Source organism: Hypanus sabinus, chromosome 13, assembly GCF_030144855.1.
Source record: "Hypanus sabinus isolate sHypSab1 chromosome 13, sHypSab1.hap1, whole genome shotgun sequence".
In the NCBI taxonomy this organism is placed as follows: domain Eukaryota; kingdom Metazoa; phylum Chordata; class Chondrichthyes; order Myliobatiformes; family Dasyatidae; genus Hypanus; species Hypanus sabinus.
Window position 1 is genome coordinate 109,578,175 of NC_082718.1, and position 15,564 is coordinate 109,593,738.

General features: G+C 38.8%; 2 protein-coding genes across 2 annotated transcripts in view; both read left to right on the plus strand.

Annotated features, from left to right (window-relative positions):
- Positions 1–819, plus strand: part of lztr1 (leucine zipper like post translational regulator 1) — a 72,724-nt gene extending 71,905 nt beyond the window's left edge. The window contains exon 21 of the mRNA XM_059988438.1: positions 122–819. Within this exon, the coding sequence (XP_059844421.1) occupies positions 122–238 (117 nt within the window). The 3' untranslated portion in view covers positions 239–819. The remainder of the gene's footprint in view (positions 1–121) is intronic.
- Positions 820–12,119: 11,300 nt separating this feature from the next.
- The window catches only part of LOC132404282 (uncharacterized), a 30,337-nt gene continuing 26,892 nt past the window's right edge, over positions 12,120–15,564 (plus strand). Inside the window, exons 1-2 of the mRNA XM_059988440.1 lie at positions 12,120–12,396; positions 14,571–14,799. Coding sequence (XP_059844423.1) covers positions 14,578–14,799 — 222 coding nt within the window. The 5' untranslated portion in view covers positions 12,120–12,396; positions 14,571–14,577. The remainder of the gene's footprint in view (positions 12,397–14,570; positions 14,800–15,564) is intronic.

Below are 15,564 nucleotides of genomic sequence, written 5' to 3' on the forward strand. Positions count from 1 at the left end.
TGTACTGCAGTTTAGTAGTGAATTTTGCTGATATTGCTTTAAGATTAATTTAATTTAAAAGCTTGCTAACCTTTATGCAAGTCCCTTATATGTTAAATTCATTTTTTTTCTTCCATCTAAGGTCTCCAAGTTGCCCAACCTACGATCTCTAAGCCAAGCCTTACTTCTCGACATCATCGAATCATTAGCCAATCATATTTCAGACAAGCAATGTGCAGAGCTGGGCTCGGATATGTGACAATTAATTTTAAACACTGATTCTCAAATTGTCTTAGCAACTTTGTTGTCTGATGCAGATGAGTAATAATTTATTTATTGAAGTAATTAATTTTATTTTAAGTTAGACAGCTCGATATTATGCTAAGGCTATTTTGAATTACTATATTTAAATCAAGCCTTTTGTTAAGAGTAGAATATATTGCTGTCTGTCTTTTGTTTGCTGGTTCAAGCAGAATAAGGGAGTAAGCAATAGTATTATTTTCAAAAGATAAAGCACTTAGTAAATGACTATTGGAGAAATATCAGCATCACCTATACAAAGACTTGTAAAGTTTAATCATGAGGTTTAAAACTAACAATATTATTTTACTTATTCTTCTTCACTTCCTGATTTTAAAAATGAATAGTATGAATGACTGCATTTCCACAGTAACTTAGTGATCACAGGTTTGGGAATTTGTTTCTGTGGCTTAATTGGCCAGCATTCCTGAGTTTATCTAGTTCTCTACTGTTGTGTGATAACAAGAGACAGTATGTGGGACTGCATGTTATTCATTGATATTAATGAGGCACACAATAAATATGTTAATACTTTCTAAATAGTCTTAGTAAAATTTGATATTTATATTTATCTCATCAGGCATTACAGTTATTGAATATTTTAATCAAAACATAAAAATTGAATGAGCCATGGCATTGATTATCATGACTGTTGTAGTAGAAACCTTGTGCAAACACATGTAAATGCTACATATATAATATGATAGAATTCTAAGTATAGAATTAATGTATGAAGGGATTTGTGAACAATGAACACTAGGTTTGCCTAATATTCTCCGAGCTGCAAATTGCTTTGAATCTTTTGTCTAGATTTTATTTCTATTATTATTGTCAGTTTGCATCCGTATTGAATGCAATGTTAGATGAAAAGATTTATTTATTGTTCACCATGTGGAAGATAGATACTATTATCACTAATTGTAAAAAAAAATGCAGCAGTTACTTGTGTAATCAGAGCAAATAGTCTGTACCACATCTTGAATTTAATGCATATGCATAATCATTAGGCTATGAATCACAGCGTAAATGTTCTCATTGAATCTTGCTCTTTTCAGTTCTGAGTGAAGTTCACTAAAATTTCTAGGGCTTTGTTAATGAGCGATAGTTTTAATTGTGCTTTGCTGTTGTACTTGGAGAGGAGTGAAAGGGGAGATAAGTTGACCAGTACCTTCTATTTATGATTTTCAGGTTGCTGTTAGATGCATTTACAACATGGTTTGATGGTGTTATATAATTCTAAGATAGATTCTGAACTAAATGAAGAATAGCCAGTTAGTACAATATTACTTGGAGACGCTCATGAAGTGATTGCAGCCATACCAGTCTTTGCTGAGCCTGCAATTGCCGAGAGTAATAGATGTGGGAGAGAGGATGGAAGTTTGAACTGAAGCAAATTCTATTCCAAAGCTTACAATGATTAAACCCCACCTTGTTCAATATACAGAATGTCAATTTTTTTTTTAATTGTGCAACTCATGAATTGTAATAGTTAATCTGTGTATAAAGTGAACTATGAAAGCTTGTGTATACATTATTCTGTTTATTGTAACTTAGCCATATAGTATTCATGAAATCACAAAGTAAGCTGCTATTGGTTTATATATGATCTGTTACGTTGTTTCCTGCCCCAAGCTGTTTAAGCTAAGGACCAAATGTATGACTTCTGGCAAAAATACATGAGCAGCTGAAGGAACTCAGGCAGCATGTGTGGAGAAAAACAGACAGTAGATATTTCAGGTTTAGACCCTTCAGCCAGACTGGAAGAGCAAAGGGAAGATAGCTAAAGAAGTGAGTTTTGACAACAGCTAGCTAGCAATTGCTGGATCCCTGTTGAGGAGGTGATGATTGGCAGATGGAGTCAAAGAGGGGAGGGAGAGGTTGAGAAGCAGTAGTTGGAAACAACAAAGGTTTGCAGATTATGAAAATGATGAATGTCCACTACCCTCCAAAGATGCTGCCAGACATGCTAAGTTCCTTCAAATGGCTCATTTATTTGCTCCAGGTTCCAGCATCTGCAGTCTTTTTATGTATCCAGGTATGATTTTGGTTTGTAAAGCTGTAATGAACTGAGCAAAGTTTCAACTACTAACTTGTTCTGCACCGTCCAATATAGTGACTTCATTTTGCAATTATTCTGTCATCTTATCTCAGTTGCACCTTTTAAATGTATTAAACAAAGAAAATCCAGCTTCTATGCCAGAGAAAAGGAAGGCAACACAGAAGTTGCATCTCATTTGAGCATGACCGCCAAGGAAGAAAAGTTATCAGTTGAGTATCTAAACCCAGGATGTTGACAGCCCAATTATGTCTCATCAATTGATAAACTACCTATTATGGAAGCAGTTCCCACTTTTGCTGTGTCTTAAGGTAGAATTTTTGGCATAATATGCAACAGAAATCCTAGATTCCACCTAGCATTGGAATCTATGAAGAAAACTGGTATTTAGTAGAGATACATACATACGTACATTTCTTCCATACATAATTTGCAGTTAGACAAGATTGAGTAGCTTGAGTAAGTATATATATATTGATCTGTAGGGATGCAGATCAGATGCAACACAAAATAGGGAATAGGTTAAGAAAGGCAAAAATGTGATTCAATTACCCGAGGTAAATTTTAAAAAGAAATGTGTGCCAGTACAATGTGTTGATGCTGATCATCTGATAACTAAAGGACAATGAATCAGAATTCTTTACTCTGGACTGCAGTGAGTTTATTCAAAACAGAGATTACTTTAATATACAGTATACTAGATATATCGATCGATTAATAATACATGAAAATGGCACTAAGGTAGAAGCTGTGATCTTGATGAATGGAGAAAGCTTGAATGACTGCTTGGCCTGCTCCAGCTTCTGTGTTTTTTCCCCACAAATGGGAGAATCTGGAGATGCTGGAAATCTGAGCAACACACACAGAATGCTGGAGGAACTCAAGCCAGGCAGCATCTGTGTGGGGGGGGGGGGGGGTGGAATACTCTTTCCCATAATTGCTGCTTGGCCTGCTGAGTTCCGCCAACATTTTGTGTGTGTTGTTCAGGGTTTTTTTTTTGTTGTTAGAAAGGATGGAGCAGAGAAATAAAGATGACAGAAAGAGCTTCAATAATATGAGAATAGAATTCAATCTTATCTCTTCACATAATTGTCTGATAGGATAGTGATGCGATTTTGAAATTTTCATTATTAAATGATGGAAAAAAGTTGTATGTACACAATGGAAATTTTGAACTGCTCTGGCCAGAATTGAGTAATGATAAGGTACGATCTATAAACATTCTTACCATAGATTTTAAAGATTAGCTACTCCAGTTCAAAAGGAGTGGTGAAAGGCACAGTCCATGATAAAGGCAAGCTCGTTGTCAAAATGGCAGTTATCATAGGTGTCATGGATGCAGGTGGAAAGAGGCTGGACAAGGGGAGAAAAACTAGAATCAAGCTTGGAAGTCACTAGTTTTGAAGGACAACAGCAGATTGCAAAAATGCTAGGACAGTCTTGCTCACTGCCTGTGAACTGAAGCAAACAGTGGCACCAGTACATACTGCCTACAAAATACATCAGCTCACTAAAACTCCTTAGACAGCACTTTCCAAACCCATGGCTTCTACCAGCTAGATGCACATCACCATCAAAAGCTTGAGAACAAAACCACCTATAAGTTGCCTTCCCAGCCACATGCCATCCTGACTTGGAAATATATTGTCATTCCCTCGCCATTACAGGGTTAAAATCTTGGAACTCCTCTCATAAAAGCATTGTGGGTATACCCACGATTGGACGTGTAATGAATCGATTGGGCCTCTTACATGCAGAAGACCCTCACTTAATGTGTGGGCTTTTGAGAGCGTGTACAGTGCTGATATGACTCAGTAAAAAAAAATTTAATCTTACTACTAAGATGGTCTTCATTCATCCTCATTCATGGTTTTCGTTCTGAGGATTGATCAAAGCAGAATAGAGGATGTTGTCCATATGACCTTACATAAGGCTTTTGTCAAGGTTCCACATGGTAGGCAAGTCCAGAAGGTTCATTGTATCCAAGTTGAACTGGCTTGGCAATAAGAGCCAAAGAGGTGCTTATTGGAAATCTGTGGCTAGTACATGGATCTATTTTTTTGTAAAGTATATTAATAACTTGGATATGAATGTGGGAGGTATTATTAAATTTACATGAAAATTAGTGTCATTGATAGCAAAGGCTTTCTAAGGCTACAGCAGGGTAGAGGTGAGTTGAAAAGTTATGCTGAGCGCTGGCAGGTGGAATTTAATTTTGACAAATGCAAGGTGATGCATTTTGGGTGTCAGAGGTAGAATATGTACAGTACATGAAAGAGCACTAAATGTCAATGAACAGAGAGACCTTGGGCTTCAATTCCATAGTTATCTTAAAGTGGTTACACAGCTTTAAAGGGTGGTGAAGAGGGCATTTGGCATGCTTGTCTTCATAGGTCAGGGCACAATAATACACGCATAAGGATATTATAATGCAAATTTCCACGACACATGTTAGGCTGCACTGGAGTATTGGTGCAATTTTGCTTGCTACACTATAGGAAGGAAATGATTACCCAGGAGAATCTGCAAGGGAGATTCACTAGGATAATGCCCGGACTGGAGGACTTTAGCTTTAAAGAGAGATTGGATAGGCTGGGTTTGTTTTCAGTGGGTCAGGCATCACCTATGAAAGAAAGTTGACAGTCAACATTTCAGGTAGAGGCCTTCCTCTTGATCTGAAACATTGACGGTCATTTCCCTCTGTAGATGTTGCCTAATCTGCTTGAGTTCCTCCAACATCTTTTATGTTGCTCCAGATTCCAGCATCTGCAGTCTCTTGCGTCAACATAAATAAATGTCTAAATCCAGATGAAAATAGGATTGCAATGAGGTAGCCAGGTCAAAATTATGGTTAGCAGAAGTGTTATAACAGTAATATTAAATAAATACTTTGATATTTACCAAGGAGATTTATCAGATGGATCCATCATCAAAAAATAAGATTAGCACGATGAAATACTAAAGTAACTGAATTCAAGAAGGATAATGCTTTTGTTTGGATTATGTCTGTGCATTTTGAAATGAATCTGGAGAAGAGAGTATATTTCACTTTTAATATTAACTAAATTTAATAATTTAATATTAATTGCCAGAGGACAAAGGGATAGCTTAGATCAACCCTAGCTTTCTTTGGCATTTTTTAGAATCTAAGCATTATAAATCTCACCTTTGCACAGACTTGACTGCCAAGTCCTTGCTGAGGCACACTGCACTTCAAGTTGTGAAGGAATGAAGAGAATGGAAGTTTCCAAATTTCAACTCCCAATTGGTACCCTCAGCACTATCAAGACAAAAACGTGATGGTAATCTTTATTCTTTAGATAGGCAATGAGCCTTTAGTTAGGTTCGTTTGACATAAAAGGATTCATATTCATTTCCTGAATTCTAACTGTGGTGTAAAATCAAATTGTTTGTCTTTAGATATGATAATTTGTGATCTGTTAGCAAACTATTAGCCAAAGAGAATTTAAGCCATGGCATGAAATGTGATCACAAAGTATACTGCAGATGCTGTGGTCAAATCAACACGTACAAACAAGCTGGATGAACTCAGCAGGTCGAGCAGCGTCCGTTGACTGCTCATTTCAATGAAATGTGATGGCTGGCTCCCTCTACTGCTGAATCTTGGCTCTGAGGTAGCTGTACTGCATAAGAATTCTTAAGATTAAAGTAACATTGTAATTATTTTATTTGCAAACTGAACAAAGCCTTCACTTATCACAACTACACACTTTAAAATGTTTTTCAATAACAAACCTTTTTTCACTGTGCGAAATGCATTTATGTGCAGAGATTCTTGGAGAGACTAGTTCATCGTTAGTAAGTTAATGCCATTTAAAGTTTATGATCATTTCATAAGCAGCCGGTAGCAATTTTCAATTGTTTTGAAAACGTATATATTTTCATCCCCGATCTGTTTTAAATGATGTTGACAATGGAGTTCTGTGTCTCAATTAATTACTCAATGATTGAAAAACAAAAAAATTGAAGACATTAGAAATCTGAAATGAAAACAGAAAATGTTGGAAATACTCAGCAGTTCAAGCAGTATCAGTAAAAGAGTGAAATAATTAATATTACAGGTCAAAGACTGGGTGTCCATTGACAGTGCATGTTTTGCAAAATGCTAGCATTCGGGTACAACTAATACTGGAAGTTAACCAATTAAATTGCTTATTGCAAGTGTAATGGAGGGAATGTTATGCCTTAGATGTGAAGAATATTATCCAAACTACAGCTGGAGCACTGTGTGCTGCTTAGGTTTTCTTATTAGGATGCTAATGTATCGGAATAAATCCAGGAAGGTTTAGATTTGGGGTGGTTGTTTAAAAGCCAAAAAGTATCTAGTAGCTAAAAGATCAGTAGCCAGAGGGAGCAGCTTTAAAGTGGATGTTAACATATTACAGTGGATTCTGGTTAATTGGGCCATCGGTTAAATAGCATGAATTATGTGTGTGTTCAAAAAGCAGTGTTTTTTTTAATCACTTGATAGTTGGTGAGAAATAAGCAGTAAGACAATTCTGAACTGTCTTACTCACTGCTGTTTCAAGCATTCAGACTTGGAGATTCCAGAAATGGCCACGAATAAAACTAAAAATAAAAATGAGCCTCAACAATTTAGGAACTACAAAGAATTTGGAAGTATCGATAATCATCTTAAATGTTACAATGAAAATGAAACCTTGGACGATGCAATCACCAAAAACATTGCATGAAGGCAGTCCTTATCTGCACTAGGGGACTGTATGAATATTGTTCACTTAGAGGCAGTCAAAAGAACACGGCAGTGTACACTGGATTCTTTCCTCTGTTGAGAACTATTAAGAACAAATACACAATTTTATAGTATTGTAGGGTTCTAATTTGTTCTGTATTTTATTTAAATACATAAAGTGTTACTCAGTTAAACAGTACTTGGTCTTTTTTTAATAACTTTTAACTTAATTGGGCCAAAATGTACTTGCCCCCAATGTGTCCTAATTAACCAAATCTACTGCTAACACCGTGCCTATAAAACGTGGTTATCCCGCTTAGAAGTTTTCATGTTTTACAACATCAAATCACAGTCAATTTAATTTGGCTTTTTTGACTCTGATCACAGAAAAGACTCCTTTGTCTCAAAGTGAAAACAAATTTCTACAAATTGGTCTAAATTTATTACAATTAATACAGAAAATAATTAATTCCATAATTACAGTCCCTTCATGTCAGTATTTAGTAGATGTCCTTTTGGCAGCAATTGCAGCCTTGAGAGTGTGTGGATAGGTCTCTGTCAGCTTTGCACATCTGGACACTGCAATTTTTCCCATTCTTTACAAAACAGCTCATGCTGTCAGATTGCACTGGGATTGTGAGTGAACAGCTTTTTTCAACTCCAGCCACAAATTCTCATTTGGATTGAGATATGGACATGGCCACTCCAGCACATTAACTTTATTGTTTTTAAGCCATTCCTGTGTAACTTTGGCTTTATGCTTGGGTTCATTGTCCTGCTGGAAAACAAATCTTCTCCCAAGTCATAGTTCTCTTACAGACTGTATTGGTATTCCCCTATATTTTGCTGCATTCATTTTATCCTCCACCTTCACAAGTCTTCCAGGGCCTGCAGCAATGAAGTATCCCCACAGCATGATGCAGCCACCACCATACTTCACAATAGCGATGTAGGGATGGTGCATTTTTGATTATGTGCAGTGTTTAGTATAATGGCCAAAAAGCTCAATGTTGGTTTCATCAGACCATCAAACCTACTTCCAAACCCTAGCCAAGATTTCAAGTGATATTTTTTCAACAGTGGCTTTCTCTTTGCCACTGTCCCTTAGAACTGCAACTGGTGAAGCACCCAGGCAACAGTTGTTGTATGCACAATCTCTCCCATCTAGCCACTGAAGCTTTTAACTCCTCCAGAGTTGTTATGGTGGTCTCCCACACTATTCCCCTTTTTGCACATTTCTCAGTGTTTGAGGATGGCCTGCTGTAAGCAGGTTTATAGCTGTGCCATATTCTTTCCATTTCTTAATGATTGACTTAGCTGTACTCCAAGGGATATTCAGTGACTTGGCAATTTACGTGTGTCCATCTCTTGACTTGTGCTTTTCAATCATCTTTTTGCATTGTTTGGAGTGTTCTTTTGTCTTCATGGTATAGTTTTTGCCAGGATACTGACTCACCAGCAGTTGGACCTTATAGATTGAGGTGTATTTTACTACAATCAATTGAAACACCTTGACTGCACAGAGTGGACCTCCATGTAACTAACCACGTGACTTCTAAAACCAATTGACTCTACCAGTGATGATTTGATGTGTCATATTAAAGAGAGTGAATACTTATACAGTCAATTATTTTGGGTTTTATATTTGTAATTAACTTAGATCTCTTTGTAGAGATCTGTTTTCACTTAGACACAAGTCTTTTTCTGTTGATCAATGTCAAAAAAAATTAAGTCTACTGTGATTCAATGTGTAAAACAATAAAACATGAAAACTTCCACATAGGGTGCATACTTTTTATAGACACTGGATATATTATAATCAGCTTAATGTTCTAGGATGTAGAAGTTTCAGACATGACAGAAGTGGTGCAAAAGGGGGGGGGAGTTGCATTACTGATTAGGAAGAACATCAGGACAGAGAGGATATCCTGGAGAAATTATCCATTGGAACTTTATGGTAAGAATCCAGGAATAAAAGAGAAGCAATCACTATGTTGCGGTCACTAGTAGGCCTTAAGTTAGCAGGATTTAGCGGAACAAATATGTAACAGACTCAGAGCAATATAAGTGGGTTATAACATTCCTAATATTGAAATCAAAGCAGTTTATTGTCATATGCACAATTAACTGTGTGCACAGGTGCAATGAAAGCGTGCATTACAAGCATACAAGGAAAAATATCAAATATAACTTACACAAATATATGAGAAAGTGTACAAATAAACAGTCCATTGTAATGCACAGTGGTCATAATATTGCTATAATGAGGTGGTGATTAGGGTTGTGTAGGTGGTTTTAGAAGAAAATGGTTGAAGGGAAGCAGGTGTTCTTGAACCTGGAGGATGGAACTTCAGGGTTCTGTAACTCCTGCTCAATGGTAGCCTCAAGAAGATAGCATAGCCCAGATGCTAGGAATATTTGATAGATTGACTGCAACTGCATAGTGCAATGGGCTTAGATGGAACAACAGTTATTAAAAGCATCCATGATAGTTTTTGAGACAGTATGTATGCTGACGGTTCAGTAAGGGTTCAAAGCCTAATTTTCTAATAAGGGTGGAAGACAAAGTTGTCAGGATGAGAACCTTAAATGCTAAAGGTTTGATCAAGGAGAAAAAAGATACAGCAACTGTTACTGAGTGACTCCTTTGAAGAATATAGAGACTGTAAGAGAACTTAAGAAAGAAATTAGTATGGCAATAAAGTACTATGAATTATTGGAGGCAAGATTTAAGGAAAATCGCAATTCATTCTGTAAGCATGTTAGAAGCAAAAGGGTAGCTGGGGAAGGAGTGAGGACCAAAGGGAGCCAGAGAATGTGGGTCAGGTCCTGAATGAATACATAATACCTGCTTCACCAAGAAGAAAAATGTGGAAGATACGGTATTAAGTCTGGGGAGCAGGTACGTTGATAGTCTGGAGCATCTTGGTATTAACAAGGTGGGGCTGTTAGATGTCTTCAGTGCTTTAAGGTTAAATCCCCAGGGCAGAATGAAATCCGTCACAGGATGCTACGCAGAGCAAGGGAGGAGATTGTTAAGGCCTTAGTAGAGATGTTTGCAATTTTTTTTAGCTTAGAATGGAGGCCATCTAACATTTTTCTTTATTTTAGAAGAGCAGCAGGGATAAGTGAGTCGTAGGAGGGAGATTATTTGGGAAAAAAATTCAAGGGATAGGATAGGATTTATGTGTACTTGGAAAGGTAGGAGCAAAGCAGGGGTAGACTGCATGGCTTTGTGTGAGGGAAATCCTGATGATAATTTGATTTTTTTTCAAGGAGGTTCTGCTGTAGGCTGGTTCCACAGCTCAGCCACAGGGGGTCCAGAGTGAGCTAGCTAGATTTAAAATTAGCTTAGTGATAGGAGGCAGAGCATAGATAGTCAGCAGAGCATGCAGCATCTATGGAAGGGAATACAGTCAATGTTTCATACCAAGACCTCATCAGGACTGGAAAGGAAAGAGCAATACACAGGTTGGAGGAACAACACATCATGTTCCATTTGGGTAGCCTCCAACCTGAGCCTCCAAAACATCAATTTACTTTCACTTTGGGTTTAAGAGGAAGGATGTTTAATGGAATTTAAGGCTAAAAATGGTTAATATCAGTGAAGAGGGGAAAATGGTAGAGTCATATAGTCACTGCATTTCAGGCAGGAATTTGAATAAACACGAAGAATATGTGTGAAAATGGGATGAGTGTAGTTGGGCAAAATGGTAAGTATGAACATGATGGGCTGAATGGCTTCTTTCTGTGTACACAACTCTATAGCTGTCAGACACCCCACCTCTCCCGGAAGTTCCAGGAGTCTCCCGCATATTGATAGCAGCTCCCTGATGCCCGCAAATTATATACAATGTCCTGGAAATCGATTTTTTGAGTTGGAGGGGGGGAGAGAGAACGAGTGAAAGACATAGCGAGAGAGTGACAGAGGAAGCATCCTGATTGGTCTCTCTTTGTGCTAAGTAGACCTATCAGTTTTCTTTGTGGGCCGGCTTTACAGTCGACCTCTCTCTCTCTCTCTTTCATTGTCCATCAGTTCAGTTTAGTGTCCTGCAGTGCCATGGAGTTCCAAAAAAAAAAGAAAAAAGAAAATATACTTCACCCCAGACTATACTAAAGTGTACCCCTGCCTAATAGAGGTAAAAAAATAAGACAATTCAGAAGTCAGCTGTCTCACAAAACACTTGTGAATCTGATGTCTTGCAAAATTAACATATTCATTGATACAGACTGCTATGAGGTTGAGACTTAAGGCAAAATGCTCAAATCTGCCAAGCAAGCCACATCACAGTACAGGGAAAGTTTGCAAAAGAAACAGAAAAGCTATTTGCATTAGCACTTACCTATTAGCATTGAGACTGCCAACAAAGTGCTCAACAAGTGTATATATATGTGTGTGTGTAAATAGTTTTAATATGTGATCAAATAAATGGTGTTTTTTCATAACCAAATGTCCTGTATACATACACCCTTGGATGGTCGACCGGCTTGGGGGGGGGGGTGGTGCTACCCCACTGAAATGAGTTTTTGCAGGGTGGGATGTCTGAGCTGTACCCCAGCCAGATGTGCCAAAGTACAAACTGCATGGTTCCCAGTGATCTGCCTATGTTCACAGTTGTGAACTCCCTAGGAGAGGCAAACAACACAACAGACACACGACTTGCAGATATTGCTGGAATATGGAACAGTAACAAAAAAATAACGTTAGGGTGGGGAAAGGAAATGTCGAAATTTGGGGTCGAAACCCTGCATCGGGAATTAGTTGTGAGGAAGGCCCTGCAGCCACTGTATAGAGTGTCTGGACTTTGTGTAACTGCGTCTTTTGAACACGCGGCGTACAACATTTTGGAAGAAAATGCATTTATCTGAAGCCACATTAAATGTAACGAAAGACGTGTATTTCCTGTATTTTAATTTCACAAAATAACAAAACATATGACGTGTACCACATGTTGGGAGGCGGGATCAGCATGAGACGCAACGCTTTCCGATTAGTCACTTTCTGTGTCAATTGCCTCGGATTACCCCCCCCCCCGGAAAACTCTCAGTCAATTGGTTGATTTGCGAGCAGGCGGCAGATGACTGGCTCGATGAATTGCCGACAAGCCGGATTGGTTCGTTTGATTTTTCTACCGTTTGTCCGGAAGCAGAGCCAGGCTGCTGGAGTGGTGAACCTGCGGATGGGAGGCTGCTCCCGCTTTCCGGGTGGTGGTTGGCTCTCCTTCCCTCTTGAGGCCGGAGAGCAATAGGAACCGTAGTCCTGCGATTGCCTCGAACTCCAGGAAACCCTCTCCCGACAGCGGAGTCTCCACGGCTGCCTCAGACTCGCGGCGGACTTTACGTATTTGTAAGTGAAATAGTAAAGATGCAACTGCAAACTTCATGTCCAATGAAATGTTTGGCGTTCAAAACATCGAAGTGATTGGGCCTACTGCATGTATTGTTTTCTGCCACCTATTTCCGCTACCTTGGTGGTTTATGTTGAACCTGTGTCCTTGAGCAACAGTGTTGTATGATACTTTGGCCGCGTAATCTGACTGCTGTCACATTTATCTGCAGCATAATTATCTTCATGGCTCCCTATCTCAGCATTGACACAGTATAGTCTCTCAAAATTCTGCTCGCCTCCAAACATTTTGATCTGGAGTAGGAACCGGGTGGTTGTTTCCCAAGATGTAAAATGATGTTGTTTCAAAAAGAGCACACGCACAACAGTAATTTATACATACATAGCAACTTCAACATATCCCAAGATGCTACACAATGCTATTATTAAAATTTAACATTGAGTCACCTATGGGCATAATATGCCAACTTTGAAACTGCTGGTAACAGTCACTCCTGCAATCCCGCAGTCCCTCCCACCGATAAATCATGCACTATGGTGGTCTTTCTAACGCGAAAATTACATTTGATTCGATTTAAGTTAACATTTGTTTCGAAGATGAACAAGGAGAAACTTCATGCAGTGTACAGTATTAATTCGGATAATTCCAGGGTACACCAAAAGTCATCGGAATACTTGTATTAAAATTTGTTGTCAAAGACTCTCCTAGTCCCCACTTCAGAGTCCCGGAATGAAGCAGAGATCCCATTTCTTCGTGGAGTGTTACTCAAGCTAGAAGCGTGTTGCTATTCAGTGAGACAGAAAATCTCTGTCAAAGTTAGAAGTTGCTCACTGCTGCAAAGTCCTAGAAATTACCATCAGTAAGATGACCTGGCCGTTTGGGCAAAGCTTAATCAAAAGAATAGATTTTTTAAAAGTAGATGAAGAGAGACACTTACTCATGATCATGAACTTCCAAATTCAACGATCCCAGCAGAGCAGGCAGAAATTAAGTCTGGATTTCAAAGGCAATCTGAACGAAACACAAACTGGAGCCAAAACTCTCAAAGCTATAACCTAGTGACAACTTTGAAGCTTAAAATGAGACTAGCAATGGTTGGAGGCTAACAATCTTGTGAAGCATCTGTTCCCACCCATTCATTTGTAGGTACAGTTTAATCTCCAGGCAAAGTTTCTAACTCACGTCAACTCACTGTGGAGTAGGAAATCAGTGCATTCCACCTCATCTTAATTCACCAGAGTGTATTTTGTACTGTCCTTTTAACATGTTCATGTTTTGAGATTGTGCTATTTTTTCTGCAAAGCTTGCCACAGCTGCACACTCTGCTTTCCCCGGAGTTTGCATTCTTCAACATTTCCAATCAAATCACAGACTGAACATCCTCCAGACTTGAGCATTGTTCAATTTATCTGTTGCAAAGTTGCTGGGCTCATTGGATTGAAATTGAAATATACCCCAGCTTGCACATTACAAAACTTCATCCAATCAGGAACAGTGATTTTACTCACCTCTCCTCATCCACTCCATGGGACCTAGCACATACATTACTGTATCACTACCTATGAATCTGGCAATTTATGTTTTGAAAATTCCTCATGGCTGAATATTCTAAACGTCATCTTCAGTTATTTTCAGTTACATTCTGCAGTTGGAGGGTGAGCTTTTGTTAATCACACTCTGTTTCAATGATATTTTCTACAACTATTTTAATCTCTAGGTTTCAGAAACTTCCTTTTAAAATGTTATTAATTCCACGTGCAAATCTCTCAAGCCTTGTCAGGAATGGTTTCAATCATACACAGTAAATTCTGCAGATGCTGGACATCCAAGCAACACACACAAAATGCTGGAGGAACTCAGCTCAACAGGCAGCATCTGTGGAAGAGAGCTGGGCTGAGACACTTCATCAGGATGTAGATAATTTTGTTTTCGCAAGTAATGAACAATAGTTCACTGGAATTGTGTTTTTTTTTCCCCTTCCGGAGACCCGTGGTATGTTGGAACCACCACTTCCAACAGATGTACCAACTGGTCAAATGCTCTCACCCTCCTGGCCCTTTAAGTTACCATAATTTAGAGAAGCTTGATGCAAAACTGAATCTATGAGAATGTGTAAAGGTAATGTGCAAACAATCATTTTAATGTTCTTTTTCTTTGACCTGCATCCCCACAGGCCTACGATGGAAACTCTGGAAGAATTTGACAAAGAGTACCCTCTGAGTAAGATGTTTTGTAAACGCCTGAGTAAAGAAGAATTTGAGGTTGAAGGACTGACTTACACAGAAAAGGCACTGGAAGACTTGTTTTACACCATGGATCAGAACCCATCGCTGTGTGAGAAGGTGGTGCGCAAACACAAACAAGCTGAACTGGAGAAGGCTGGATTGAAATCTTTTATTAAGGTAAGATGGAGATCAGAATCCGGTTGGCATGTTGTTCTGCTTACACCAGAAGCCACAGAAAGAATTATTATTCTAAAATGTGGCTGAGAACCCCCTCCTTTCTATCTCTCCTGCCTTTATCGACAGTCTGATTCACTACCTTCCAAAATATAGTCAGAGTTCTAGAACCTTAACAATTTTAGAAGATCCATTATATCCATAGCTATGACTTTTTAAATCCCTTTGGTACAGACCATGAGATTTTAGTCATAAAAGCGTCTGCAGATGCTAGAGATCTTAAGTAACACACCTGGGGGAGCTCAGCAGGTCGGGCAGGATCTATGAAGGGAAATGGACAGTCAAAGTTTCTGACTGAGACTCTTCATCAGGGTTTGAAAGGAAGAGGGCAGAAGCCGGAATAAAAAGGCAGGGGAGGGGAGGAGTTTAAGCTGATAGATGAATCCAGGTGAAGGGAAAGGCAGGATGGAGGTGGAGGAAGAATGAGCATTTAGGAGGTGAGAGGTGGAAGCAGTAAAGGGCTGAAGAAGAAGGAAACTAATATGAGAATGTAGTAGATCATGGGGAACCAGAGGGAGATGATGGGCAGGTCATCATGAGGGTTGACAGGGCCAACGGAATAAGGGAACATAAAGTTGGTGGTGTGGGGGATGTGGAGAAACAGAGGGGAATGGTTACCAGAATTTAGAGAAATCAATATTCATGTCGTCGGATTGAAGACTACTAATACAGAATATGAGGTGTTGCTCCTCCTGCATCTGGCCTTAT